Source organism: Lissotriton helveticus, chromosome 3_1 (genome assembly GCF_964261635.1).
Source record: "Lissotriton helveticus chromosome 3_1, aLisHel1.1, whole genome shotgun sequence".
In the NCBI taxonomy this organism is placed as follows: domain Eukaryota; kingdom Metazoa; phylum Chordata; class Amphibia; order Caudata; family Salamandridae; genus Lissotriton; species Lissotriton helveticus.
In genome coordinates, this window is record NC_136061.1 from 2,073,178,051 (window position 1) to 2,073,193,108 (window position 15,058).

Genomic DNA, 15,058 nt, shown 5'->3' on the forward strand with positions numbered 1-15,058 from the left:
GAAGTACAAGAACGACCAACCTCTAGCAAGCTCCCCTCTTGTCTAACTGCCACCCCAACCCCCTCTAGGACCAGGGGCAGCTTCTCCTAAAGGTGGAAGAGCGTCGCTCCACTGGTCACTCAGTCACAGAAAAATTAAATGATAATAAAACCATAATAACATTTTATTTTTCTGTTACTGGCTCTGGTTGGCTTGCCTGTGTAGAGCAGGGTGAGGCTGGGCATTGAAAGGGAGGAGTGGTGGGCACTTAGAAGTGTGCATGTAAGTTTGGCCGGCATCTTAGCCTGACCAAACAGACATGCGCACTTCTATTTCTCCAACCCGTTGTTGTTCACAGCCGGGTTGGAGAAAAGCCGCAGGCTCCAAGGCACTGTGTGAGTGGCAGACCAGTCCACTCAGACCAATCCTGGTGCTTCTCTCAAAGCATTAGAGCAGAGACTGGATTGGGTGGGGAGGCTGTGCTTTCCAGTAACTGTGGGAGAGAAGCACCGACAAGTACGTTTTTTTATCAATATTATTATTTCTTTCTCTCATTTCCTGTCCCACTTACACCCACTCCAATTGTGTTGGATGGCATTTTGCGGCAGCTGCCACTGACTAGGACTCGATTAAAAAGGGGGTGGTGATGGACAGAGTATCTGAATTAAGCAGAACACTCCTACCCAGTCAAAAGATCAGGGCTTGATCCATCACCGTTTTTTAGCTCACTGCACCATCCCAGTTCAGAACCTGGCTACATGCAAAATAGTCTGACCCTGGCCCAGTGCATCATGGGAACAGGGCAGACCAAACTACCAAGCCAATTCTTTACTGGAAAGGAAACAAGCTTCCGGGGACCGGTTTCTGGCATTACAGCCGTCTTCGGCCCGGCTTGCTTGAATCCTGATGGTGCAGTGAGCAAGGGACTCACATCTGAGCATACCCTTCCATACTTGTGGTGGCCAAAACGATTCAAAAGGGGGTGGTGATGGACAGAGTATCTGAATTAAGCGGAACACTCCTACCCAGTCAAAAGATTAGGGCTTGATCCATCACCGTTTTTAGCTCACTGCACCATCCCAGTTCAGAACCTGGCTACATGCAAATTAGTCTGACCCTGGCCCAGTGCATCATGAGAACAGGGCAGACCAAAATACCAAGCCAATTCTTTACTGGAAAGGAAACAAGCTTCCGGGGAATGGTTTCTGGCATTACAGCCGTCTTCGGCCCGGCTTGCTTGAATCCTGATGGTGCAGTGAGCAAGGGACTCACATCTGAGCATACCCTTCCACACTTGTGGTGGCCAAAACGATTCAAAAGGGGGTGGTGATGGACAGAGTATCTGAATTAAGCAGAACACTCCTACCCAGTCAACAGATCAGGGCTTGATCCATCACCGTTTTTTAGCTCACTGCACCATCCCAGTTCAGAACCTGGCTACATGCAAATTAGTCTGACCCTGGCCCAGTGCATCATGGGAACAGGGCAGACCAAACTACCAAGCCAAGTCTTTACTGGAAAGGAAACAAGCTTCCGGGGAACGGTTTCTGGCATTACAGCCATCTTCGGCCCGGCTTGCTTGAATCCTGATGGTGCAGTGAGCAAGGGACTCACATCTGAGCATACCCTTCCACACTTGTGGTGGCCAAAACGATTCAAAAGGGGGTGGTGATGGACAGAGTATCTGAATTAAGCAGAACACTCCTACCCAGTCAACAGATCAGGGCTTGACCCATCACTGTTTTTTAGCTCACTGCACCATCCCAGTTCAGAACCTGGCTACATGCAAATTAGTCTGACCCTGGCCCAGTGCATCATGGGAACAGGGCAGACCAAACTACCAAGCCAATTCTTTACTGGAAAGGAAACAAGCTTCCGGGGAACGGTTTCTGGCATTACAGCCGTCTTCGGCCCGGCTTGCTTGAATCCTGATGGTGCAGTGAGCAAGGGACTCACATCTGAGCATACCCTTCCACACTTGTGGTGGCCAAAACGATTCAAAAGGGGGTGGTAATGGACAGAGTTTCTGAAATTAAGCAGAACACTCCTACCCAGTCAAAAGATCAGGGCTTGATCCATCACCGTTTTTTAGCTCACTACACCATCCCAGTTCAGAACCTGGCTACATGCAAATTAGTCTGACCCTGGCCCAGTGCATCATGGGAACAGGGCAGACCAAACTACCAAGCCAATTCTTTACTGGAAAGGAAACAAGCTTCCGGGGACCGGTTTCTGGCATTACAGCCGTCTTCGGCCCGGCTTGCTTGAATCCTGATGGTGCAGTGAGCAAGGGACTCACATCTGAGCATACCCTTCCACACTTGTGGTGGCCAAAACGATTCAAAAGGGGGTGGTGATGGACAGAGTATCTGAATTAAGCAGAACACTCCTACCCAGTCTAAAGATCAGGGCTTGATCCATCACCGTTTTTTAGCTCACTGCACCATCCCAGTTCAGAACCTGGCTACATGCAAATTAGTCTGACCCTGGCCCAGTGCATCATGGGAACAGGGCAGACCAAACTACCAAGCCAATTCTTTACTGGAAAGGAAACAAGCTTCCTGGGACCGGTTTCTGGCATTACAGCCGTCTTCGGCCCGGCTTGCTTGAATCCTGATGGTGCAGTGAGCAAGGCACTCACATCTGAGCATACCCTTCCACACTTGTGGTGGCCAAAACGATTCAAAAGGGGGTGGTGATGGACAGAGTATCTGAATTAAGCAGAACACTCCTACCCAGTCAAAAGATCAGGGCTTGATCCGTCACCGTTTTTTAGCTCACTGCACCATCCCAGTTCAGAACCTGGCTACATGCAAATTAGTCTGACCCTGGCCCAGTGCATCATGGGAACAGGGCAGACCAAACTACCAAGCCAATTCTTTACTGGAAAGGAAACAAGCTTCCGGGGACCGGTTTCTGGCATTACAGCCGTCTTCGGCCCGGCTTGCTTGAATCCTGATGGTGCAGTGAGCAAGGGACTCACATCTGAGCATATCCTTCCACACTAGGACTGACTAGGACTCGGCACTCCTCTATCACAGGCAGCTCATAACAAGTATAGAAGCCTAAACATCTAAAGATGCAGAAAGAAAAAACAGTCTGAATATGGAGCACCTGCACGTAGACGCAGATTTTACCTTTGTGGATGTAGAAATCAGTACCCTCATGGATTAGAGACCTTGATATGCACAACGTATTAATCTGCCTATGGCTATCTTCTGAGAGTTACTCATGCACAAATACATTAAGAAGGCGAAAATCATGATTTGGGTACAAGCCTTCAAGGTTGGCAGATATCAAGCACCATCCAGTACCCAGTGACATTTCAAATGTTTGATATTCAGCTCCTGCTTCACATTACATTTTCTGAAAAAGCACTAATGCTCTCTCATTTATGTATGTTTTTTCAATTCAGGTTCATATCCAGAATGCAACTCTTGCAGGTGGTGTTGCTGTTGGAACTGCTGCTGAAATGATGTTGATGCCATACGGCTCTTTAATCGTTGGATTCATATGTGGCATTGTGTCTACTTTGGGGTTCACATACTTTTCCGTAAGTCAAACCATTTTCATCCAAGCCAAGACTCGGCGTGAAATCTTTTTAAATTTTACACTTGCAAAAAATTATTATATTTGGATTGGTTGACTGCTTTTCTCCTAGGATTTTCTAAGACGGAATCTCAGACCTTAAAGAGATTTGATAACAAAGGCTAACTTACCTAAATCTACACCATAGTTTTATCCCTAAATTATTTTTTATTTTTTGAGTTAGAAACTAGTATGTGAGTGATAGCAGTAACTCACAAAGACTAAGGGTCTTATTTAGATCTTGGCACATGGGTTACTCGTCACCATGGTGACGGATATGCCCTCCACCGATATATAAATCTCATGGAATATAATGAATGGGATTTATATTTCAGTGGACTGTACATCTGTTACCGTTGCGCCAATGTTACCATAATACTTTTTTCATTGTAAGTTGGAAATATGATAAAGCAATCCATCAGTAATATTGATGCAACTCATACCACCCTATCACCTTCGAAGATAACGTATCCTAACTGTCACCTATTATCAGTTTAGATGTTTAGTTGTTCCAGCTCTAATGGGAAGAACTATCAGACAACCACTATGAGATGACAATGTTCTGACATTATGGTTCTGATTAAGTTTGGGTGACTGATCTAATTTTAGATGGAAACTTTGATTTACTCCTATAACAGGATTACAAATCATGTAAAATGTGCCAACTTGAGGATAAAACCTAACATAAATCTGGTAGATAAATAGTGCAGCGTGTTGGTTTTTGCAACTCGATACAGGGGAAAATGTACCCATTTTACATGCTATCACCCATTTCCAGGTCTGCACCTAGAAAAGGGTAGCAAATTGCACACCGGTTAATAACTGCATTTAATACATGTGCCCAATTTATGCCTACATTTGTGCCCATCTTGTAAACTGACCCTAAGCAGCACCTGATGGCTTTTGCAGCATCTGCAATATGGCATTGTAAATCTGGGGATCTAAGAGCCATCAGAGCTCGGATACACTATATTTGAACAAGTTCACCTACAATGTTCTAATTTTCTTATTTCACAGGACATCCTTTTCGTCTGTGTTAAAAAAGAGTATGAATCTCTTGGTGAAAGAAAAATGTGTCTAGCTTACTAGTTTCCAATAATGGATGTAGAAAATGAACCACGAGGCTGGATCACATGCCTTGACTAGTTACCTAACTTGGTGGAGGAGAATTGAATGGGCTCCCTTTGTTGGTCTGCTTAATCCACCTAAATCCACCGACAACTCAGCATCTGTGGTGGCACGCCGAGGGAGTGCTTCGGGTTGGTAACAAAAAGGACCGCATTTAAAAGCTGATAGCAGATTTTAATCACAATATGAATTATTTTTTAGTGGCATAATACTAATTTTAGTAATTGTGGTATAATCTAGGGTTATTTGTTTCCTAGTATAAAATTCTGATACTCTATTGGGATTTGATGAACCATGTTTAAGAGAATATTTTTATCTCTCATAATTTTCCCATAGAGTTTATGGAAAGTGCTCGTGAAGCTTAACTGAGAGCATATTGTCTTGTGATAATAAAGTCTGATATATTAAGTAAAACATGTACTTTCAACAGCACCAGCCTGACCTCTGATTCTCCCATGTTCGACTGCAGACTCCTATGATGTTCTAATTAACAAGTAGCTAACATTCTAATTTATGACCAAAGTGTTTAACTACTGAAGCCATTTTGATTGAATCAAAGCTGTAAAACTTAAATAATTTTATTTGGAAATTAACTAAATGAAGAAGAATGTTTTGTCATAGAATGTATGATTAGCAAAATTAGGGCACATTTTCTATAAGTTCTCAAATACCTTCCTCATTTATTTCAGTAAAACATTCTGGCATGCAGACTTAAACGTTCTTTCAATGCAACAGTAGCCTGCCACTCCACTCTATGGTGATCAAATGCAGCTTTACCACAGTGTTGTCTTGAGCATCTAGAGAGCTAACATTCTGTATTTATGACAAAAGTGTGACACACCTGAACACCATCTTGATAGACTCAAAGCTGTAAATAAGAAAGCGTTTCCTACAGAGCATACTGCAGTAAATAAAGAAATTAGCTTGATAGTAAAAAAGTCCCCAAGATGGGCATCCCAGAAAAAAGGGCATGAGTGTAGCCCACATATCCCCAGAATGTAGCCCAATGATACAAACGTGCAAAATGTTTTATGAACTTATGCATCTAAAATTGGAGGCGACTGAATGGCTAAAATACATAAAAATAGCAACTCGTATAAAAACCCTTTGCCATTATTAGAGAACTCAGTAAATGTGTCCGCATTGTAGCTTTCTAGAGCACTAACCATCATTTCTTTGATAAAAAGAACCCCCTTCTTTGTTCAGTTCTAAAGGAAATGCTTTATGTTTTATAGTTTTGATTCCATCAAGATTACTTCAGGTGTGTCACACTTTTGTAATAAATACAGGAAGTTAGCACTCTACTTGTTCATTCAAACACTCTGTGGAAGGAGGGAGCAGGTCATGGACTCAGAAAATGAAAGGCATAGGGGAGAGAGCTGGGATAAAGCCAGCAAACTGACCATGCTGGGCAGGCATGACAATCAGTAGCAGCACAATGGACCATGCAGGGCAGGTGGGGGGGGGGGGCAGTGGCAGGACAAAAGACCATGGTGGGCAAGAGGGAGGCTGTAGAGGCATGCACATGGACAACTGAGGGCAGGAGAAGGGGGCAGCAAGCTGACAAAGCAGGGCAGGTGGGGTGGCAGTTGAAGCACAAAAGACCGTGGCGGGCAGGAGGGAGGGGATAGAGCTACTTGACTAATACAACAGAGGGCAGGGTGGAGGCAGAGGGGCAAAAACCTGACCACGAAGGGCAGGCAGGAGGGGAAGTGGCAGCACAACAGAACATGCAGGACAAGTGCAAGGGAAGTAGCAGCACAGAAGACAATGGAGGACTTGAGAGAGGGGCAGTGGCATCACACCTGAACATAGAGAGCAGAAGGGAGTGGGTAGGGCTATAGACTCGAGCAATGGAGGGCAGGGAGAGGGAACAGGGGCAGTAAGCTGGCCATGCAGGGCAGGCAGGAGGGGCAATGGCATCACAATGGACCATGGAGGACGGAGGGAGGTGGCAGGGTCCCTGCATAGACTCAGAATGCAGGGTACAGGAGCAGAAATCTGATCATGCAGGTTAGGCTGGAGGGGTAGTGTAAGGGCAACGCATGAGAAAGGTCAGGAGGGGAAACGAGGGGCATGCAAACAGACAATGGAGGAAAGGTCGGTGGGGTCATGAGCATGGGCAGCAATCTGACCACCTAGGGTATATGGGAGGCAGTGGCAGCACAATAAACTGTGTACTGCAAGTGAGAGAATTAGTGTCAGTACAGCACACACTGAAGCAAGAAGGAGGGGGCAGGGAAATGCACAGAGATCATGGAAGGCAGAATTTAAAGGGAAGAGGCTTGACTCAGGCAACAGAAGGCAAGGGGAAAGGGGGCAGGTGCTGTAAACTTACCACTCAGAAGGGGAAGTGGCAGCACGACAGACCACGCAAGTCAGTCTGGAACTGCAATGGCAGCACAATGGACCATACACAGCAGGAGGGAGGTGCAGCCCAATAGACCATGGAGGGCAGGAAGGAGGGGATAGGGGCATGGACTCAGATGATGGAAGGGAGGTGGAGGGAGCTGGGACAGTACCAGCAAGCTGACCATCATCTGGAGGCAATAGAATCAACAAACAACCGTGCTGGGCAGGAAGGAAGGGCAGTAGCAACTCAATGGACTGTGGGTGGTAAGAGGGGGGAGCAGGGGCATGTACATGGATAACAGAGAGTATGGGAGGCTGGGGCAGTAAGGGTTGGAGTTAGGAAGCAGGAGTATTGATTTAAACAATAGAGGGAATATAGAGGGGGCAGAGACAACAAGCTAACAATGGAGGGCAAGTGGTTAAAGCTGGGGCAGCACATTCAGCAATTCAGGGCAGAAGGGAGGTGTTGAATCTGTGACCTCAGACAACTAAAGGCAGGGAATAGGTGGGTATAGGCGGCAAGATGACCATGGAGGAAATGCCTGCATGGCTAGGGGCAGCACAACAAATGATGGAGGGTAGGACAGAAGTGGCAAGCAAACAGAGAATGACAGGCAGGGACGAAAGGGCAGGGGCAGCAAGCTTACCATGCCTGGCAGGCCAGCAAGGGCATTAACCTGTCCACAGAGGGCTCGCAGAATGGGCCTGGGCCACGCAGATGGTGAATGCAGGCTAGGGACAAATGGGGTGGAACCACATTCTGACATAATGAGCAGGCCAGCAGGGGCACTGCAAGTCACCAGAGAGGCAGACGGCAGGGGCTGGGGCATGCAAATTGAGAATGGTAAGCAGAGGTTGAGGGCCAGGTGTAGGAAGCTGACTTTGGAGGTGTGAGAAATTGAGTTGTTGGTTGAGGGGGGTGGGAGTCCTTCTAAAGCAATAGCCACAATCCTTGTCAGGGTGACCCATCAGGGTTGGTAAAGCATAACTACTCTCCTGTGAGGGTCTCAAAGCACTGGGGGAGGGAGGGCGGCTCCGTAGTGTGGTGAGATCATTTGAAGAGTCAGGTCTTGAGGTCCTTCCTGAACTGGGGCAATGTGGAAGATTGCCGGAGGTGGATGGGTAGGGTGTTCCAGGCTGTGGCTGCGAGGTAGGTAAAGGACCTTCCTCCCATTCTGGTCTTGTTGATACAAGTGACGGTGGCCAAGAGAGCTGGGCTGATCGCAGGTGTGTTTTGGGTGCATGGAAGGAGAGGCCACTGTTCAGTTGTACGGGTCCGGTGTTGTGAAGAGCCTTGTATGTGTGGGTAAAGAGTTTGAAGGTTATTCTTCTTTCAACTGGAAGCCAGTGGAGATCATGAAGGTGTTGGGTATGTGACTGCGACAGGGGATGTCAAGGATCAGTGTGGCTGCAGCATTCTGGACAGTCTGAAGTTTGCGAAGGAGTTTCTTATTGATTCCAGCATGAAGAGCGTTGCAGTAGTCCAGTCTGCTGATGATGAGTGAGTGTGTGGCAGTTTTTCTGGATTCAATGGGATTCATTTGAAAATCTTTTGGGGCATGTGGAGAGGGTTGAAGCAGGTCAAAGATACGGCATTGATCTGTGAGTGATGAGACTAGGATGATGCTGAGATTCTGAGCATGGTCCGTTGGGGTGGAGAAATTTCTGAGGGTAGAGGGCCACTAGGAGTCATTCCATGCAGAAGAGGTGGAGCCAAGGATGAGGACTTCTGTCTTTTCTGAGTTGAGTTTCATGTAGCTGTTCTTCATCCAGGTGGCGACGGCTTTCATCTCTTCTTAGAAGTTGTGTTTGGTGATGTTGGATTAGTTGGTAAGGGTGAGTATCAGCTGGGTGTCATTGGCGTTAGAGACCATGATGAGCCTGTGGTTCATGGTGATGACTGTGAGGAGGGCCATGTAGACGTTGAAGAGGGTGGGGCTGAGGGAGAAGTTCTGGGGCACTCCACAATTGGGAGAGATTCTTACCCGCTGAGTTCTGCCGGCGAGGAAGGAACATGTCCAGTTGAGGGCCTTGCCGTGGATGCCAGTATCATGGAGTTTGGTGGCTAGGGTGCAGTGGGAGACAGTGTTGCATGATGCCGAGAGGTCCAGGAGGATGAGGGCTGCCGTTTCGCCCTGGTCGAGGAATAGTAAAACTTGAGTAAATGTGGTTGTAACTTTAGTGAATTTCAAATGGCTTTACCCTTTTGTACGTGTGTTTTTGTATTTGAATATGGCTCCCTAATATGCAATTTCTCCTGGAACTTTGCACTTGATATTTCCCTCTTTTGAGCAGATTACGGTTGCCACTCCCACAATTTCATCTAAAAGGTAAGAATATATGCTGGAAATGTTATGTACTTCCAGCAGAGAACTCTCCATACACGAGAAACAATAGGTGTAGGTGTAAATCTACACATGTATCCATTTAAATTACATTTAGAGGAATACTACTTCGCAAACTCTTGCCTTTTGTGCTGGTTTGAGTGATGCATCTATTGCTTAACTATAATTTAGAGGCCCCTTTTAGCTGTGTTGTCGGAGCCATGTTCTTGCAAACTGGTGTTCTGCTAACACTGATACTTAAGTTTTTTTGTTGCAACTATAGGGCTCAATGCATATGCAACAGACTTTGCTAATCCTTCCTTTGTATTGTTTGATAGAATGATAGAAGCATTTTCTGATGTTGGATTGTTTAGTGGTATCTCTTTCCCAAGAAGAATGTCAAACAAGCACGTGTTGAAGTGTAAGGGATGCCATTAAATTAGTGGAGCCTATAGTTACATGAATAAGCCAAATAATAATGCTGATACAGATGAACTTTGTGGAACACCACATGAATCGTTGCTATTGTTGGAATTGACATACTCTATTTTGATTACTTAATTTTGACAGTTGAGGAGAATTAGATCCTGTTGAACTTCCTATCTATGTTTCACTATGCAAAGATAATCCTGATTAGGACACTAAAAAACGACATATTCCCCCATTCTTACCAGCAGAATGCGCAAAGATGTCATAAAAATCGGAGAACAAAATACAGAACTCCTCAATGTCAGTTCCCAGCACATTTCCGTGTCTTTTTTGCATGGACTCTCAGAATAAACTCATTAGTTTATTAAAAAGAATGCCATGATCAAGTTTGTTATTTACTCAGAAGACTCAGAGCAAACATGCTCTTCTAAACTGATGTGGTCCCTGAAAGCAGCTACCATTGTTGTGAATCAAGATAGGCTATAGTGAAATAAATCGCATTGTTCCATATAATCCTAAAATTGTATTGTGTCTTCCATGTCAAATATTTCAGTAGGGTTTTTTAGCATCAACTTTGGTCTGCAATTGACTAGAATCAGCCTTTCGTTTTATCAAGAGTGGGTTGAATAGAACTTGCTTGAACGTTTGGGTTGTATCCCCTTGGTTAAGGCTGAATTGAGGAATTTGAAGAATTCGTGATACTAGAAGGTGATCAGAGCACCACTGGTAAATTTGGTGCTTTGATTTTGTCTGTCGTTGAAATGAGGATTAATTGGTGGTAGTGTGACTCTACTACGTTATTTATTATACCTATTATGTTCATTATTTTAAACTCAAAGAATGGTAACTGTGTATCACAGTTTGTTTGATTTTACATGAGGCTGTTCCCATACAATTACAATTGATTGCTCTAAAAAGTAATTAAATATATCCATGTATCCATTACCTGCTTTTTGATGTAGCATCGTGCTACACTTGTCATGTATTCTTCACTGCTTTGTACTATTCGTCTCATAAGCATTAATTAAGTTTTACCGGTCTCGCGTTCATGAACTGGTGCTTGGACTCTGTGATGTACTTTGTGGAGTAAGAGTGTCTGTGTAAAGCGTTCAGTCAATGACGATAGATTTGGTCTGAGAATGAGCACATCCAACAATGAATTGTGGTGGCGCTTTTCCTGTGGCACATGGTCTTCTAGTAATGCATCTGACCTACCTGCAATCTGGGTGTCTTTCCTGCACCGCCGAGTAGTCTGCCTTGTTTTAACGCCTTACTACGCTCTTATTCCTAAGCGCCGTCTCTCATTGTCTGTTTTCGCAAACTCATGGCTGCATGCTAAGCCCTTGACTAGCTGTTGACAGTTGGTGACTGAGAAAAACCCCAATTGCTTTGTCCTTTTAATTTTTTCAAATAATTTTTTCTTCAAACTTTGTGCCAAATTTTGTCCTCCACACTATGCACCTACCTAGTTTGCCTACATCAACGGGTCCTGCCTGTCCAATTGCCGCTTCCTGCTCCAGTGACCGTCTTTTCTCCTTGGTTTTATAATTTTCCATTTCATATTCTACCTGGAAATCCCTTCCTACCTTTGATCCTATACTTAAAATAGTTTGTTTTCCTTAACCTGTCCCTCTCTTTTATTTTTCTTATCTATTAATGTTAGGTTTCTCTGGGTCTTGTATTTCAAACAACTTGTCTTACTATTCAGTTTATATTAAAAACACTTTGATGGAAAGAAAACACGATTTATATGAACATATCCAATAACACAAACACAAATAGGGCACACTTGAAGAGTTATTCTCTCAATAAGCATATTTTATTAATCTGTTTTCTTTGTTCTGTTTGCCTACTTCTCGGGACGCATCAGCAGAAACTTGATTTCAGGAATACAGTCATGGAGCAGGTTCAGTTGTTTTCTAGTGTGGGCTGCTGTTTCTCTTCTTGTAGAACCAGAGCTGGGAATTGGTAACTGCCACCTCTGCTAAATACCACTCATCACAGAGACAGAAAATAGATTTGCTGACCTTTGCTCCATGCCTGCCTACCTTTGAGATAAATATTGTCAAGGTACAACATACGTGAAGTTGAGAGCAGTACAACTATTCTTACCTATCCATAGTTATCTTGATGATATTGGTGTGGCCAGGATTCTGGCTGTGAGGTTTGTGGTGGATACTAAAACTACATATTGTATTAGAGAACACTACTTGTGTTATGGAGGCTAATATCCTTTGGTTTCCCTAGTTTCTGCTGTGCAAGCAAAGTAATTTCATGGCTGTGCTCTGACATGCTGATATTTCCTTTCTCCCTGTTTGCCGAAAGTACCGAAAGGCACACAAGCACTTTCCCCAAAGATTCTAGAATCATAATTAGAGCATTTGGAGATATGTCTATGCCTCTTCTCTGCATGACAGAAGAAGAATAGAAATGTAGGCACTGACATACAGGAAAGCTTCCATTACTAGAATACAAGCAGTGAATTAGATATTATTGGTTGTAGTTGTTTACCCGACCGGCAGTCCCACAACTTAAAAACACTTCTGACCAAAAAGTATGAAATTTGCTGCCAGTGGTAATACTTCTTTGAAGAACACAATTAAATCTAGAATCTGTTCATCCGTAAAAAACACAATGTAATGTCAACATCTGATCAAATACTAGACAATTAGGAAGCCTCCTGTATCTATAGTTTATTGAGGGGGCATTGCCCTGGTCTGTGCCACAGCACATATTTAATTGGATGTGCCAAGCATAGACAGGTCACAATTAATGCAGTAACCCCATGGCAGTTATGCCCTCGGGGAGTAACACATTAGTGAAACGCAGCCCGCTGTTTGAAGCAGCCAGACCATCTTTCCTCTAGAGACGACAATGCGACCTGTCGTTCAAAGGAGGACAAAGATGTTCCTGGAAGTTGGCACATGGGGAAACTGCACCAGCCTGCATGGGGATGTCTGGGACTATATCAGCGTGCCCGACAGCTTCTTTGCCTCTGCAACCACATCTATAGTATGGTGCATGCAAAGAGGTAGCGTTTCAGGGTTCCCTCATTTGCATGACACCATTACCCATGCAAATGAAGTATCTTCCCCTTGAGAGTGCTCCCGTGCACTTATAGCATCGGTGCCTTCTGGATTACAGAAGGCGACTTGAGAGCATCTGCAGCCCCTCTGTAGTAACAAAGTGTCCTGGAGGAGCTGAAAGTGTGAACATGTGCCTGTGGTACCCCTGGAACACTCAGTGTGAAATTGCCGCTGGGGTTCACAGGGGTTAAGAATCTATGCGTCTCTATCATTCAAGCTCTCTTCCTTTCTTTGTTGTATTTCAGCCATTCCTGTCATCAAAGTTGAGACTTCATGATACTTGTGGAATACACAATCTTCATGCCATGCCAGGCTTGATTGGTGGAATTGTGGGAGCAGTGACAGCAGCTGCAGCAACGGAGAGTGTGTATGGTGGCCAAGAAGGGTAAGAAGACCTTCGCTTCGTAACAAAATATCTCAAACAGAATGACATGATCCTTTCCTCATTCCTCTTCTCCCAGTCTCTCACTTAGTCTGATAGCAATGAAAAGTGCATTTAGTAGGAACGTTATAATATTTCCGTATGTTTGATAATGGAGTGATTGACACTATTCTTTATAATGTCAGCTGCTGTAGTAGTTAATACTGATCAGATAGACTTTAGTTCAGAGAGAGCAAGTGTAAAGCTGAAGACCCTAGCACCTATGTGCAGCACAAGGGCCAAAGCAGGTATTGCTGGGATCATTCACTCATTCTATGTAGAGTAGGCTACCCTCCATCAATTATTTCACTAACTCTGCAGTATCTACATGTAGCAAATTTAAAGGGAATTCATATACACGTGTAATGAGATGTCACCTGCTCACTCACTCAATATGAGTTTTCAGTCAGTTCCCTGTTAATCATTGCATCATTTTTGTACTGACTGCAGTGTGCAAATGTAAAGAGAGGTAACATCATGTTACCAATGGCTCATTACTCACTCATTCATTCGCTTACGTACTCACTCATTTGAGCTGATAGGTGGTTCATGTTACTCACTCGCTCACTCAGAACAGACACACTGTTCTCTGTTATTCAATGCATGGTTTGATCGCTGCCTGAAGTTTGAAGTGCTCTTCTGTAAGCCATGTGGACATATGCACAAGAATTCTAGGGTTACCTGCATTGAGATGGAGTCCATTGCATCGTGTGAGAGGGCATTTCCTAAAGGATATTTTAAAAAGAAACAACTTCCGAAACAATTAGGGTCTATGAAGTCAGCCAAAGAGCTGCAGACAAATCAGTGAGTCATGATAACAGTGCCTTTCACACCCCAAAAGATAGCCATTTAAAGTCAACCCCAGAAATATGTATGTCATCATATTTTTGGCTGTATGTCAAACAGTTCATTGTGATAAGTTTGGTTTGTTTTTCCACTTTTCTAGACTAATAAAGATGTTTAGATATGAAGAGCTTGGATATAATCGAACATCCAGCACACAAGGTGGCTATCAAGCAGCTGGCATTGCTGTTTCTCTTGCCTTCGCATTTGTTGGGGGAACAATTGTAGGTGAGTGTCTTCCAAGTCAAAATTACCACTTTAGGAAAAAGAATGCACTGAAGTTTCCGAGTCTATGAACTTGTCGTTTAATGCTATACGAACTATAAGCATTGCAAGTCACCAGTCAGGTAAAGGAATCTGGCCAGGCGCGGTCAGTGAACATATTGTGTACAGTGATTCTCCAGAGCTCTGACCATACAGGAATGCCCTTCAATAAGAACATAAGAAAAATGTCTGGATAGGATAAGCTACAATGACATCTGAACAAAGTTACTTATTAATTGAAGTTGACTAATGAAAGGGGTTTATTCCTCTCGTGCTTACCAATGCAATTCAGTACAAGAGGAAGGCAAGGCGTTGTAAAGAATCTTGATGTTTCGGATTAAGTTATATGCCATAGCCGCAGGCAAGTACAACCAGTATAGACTGAGTCCGAAGGGTTATAAAGCTATTAGAACAATCCAACCACTGAGGGTAAAATGTTCTAAATAATAAAGAGAGAATGTGAAAGACAATCTTTGGTATGTTGGAGCAGAAGGCTTATACCACCTATAATTAGCCCTGGGGCACCTCATTGTCGTCAATGAAGTTCCCAACATTCCAATGATCTAATGTCTAAAATGAACTCCAATGGGTCAATATTTGTATAAACATTATTTAGGACACAATATTTTGACCAGACATTATAT

General features: G+C 44.1%; 1 protein-coding gene across 2 annotated transcripts in view; it reads left to right on the forward strand.

Moving 5' to 3' along the window:
- The window catches only part of RHCG (Rh family C glycoprotein), a 401,798-nt gene that overhangs the window by 314,048 nt on the left and 72,692 nt on the right, over positions 1-15,058 (forward strand). For both annotated transcript variants that reach the window (XM_078683199.1, XM_078683198.1), the window contains exons 6-8: positions 3,395-3,532; positions 13,132-13,271; positions 14,254-14,378. In XM_078683199.1, coding sequence (XP_078539325.1) covers positions 3,395-3,532; positions 13,132-13,271; positions 14,254-14,378 — 403 coding nt within the window. The remainder of the gene's footprint in view (positions 1-3,394; positions 3,533-13,131; positions 13,272-14,253; positions 14,379-15,058) is intronic.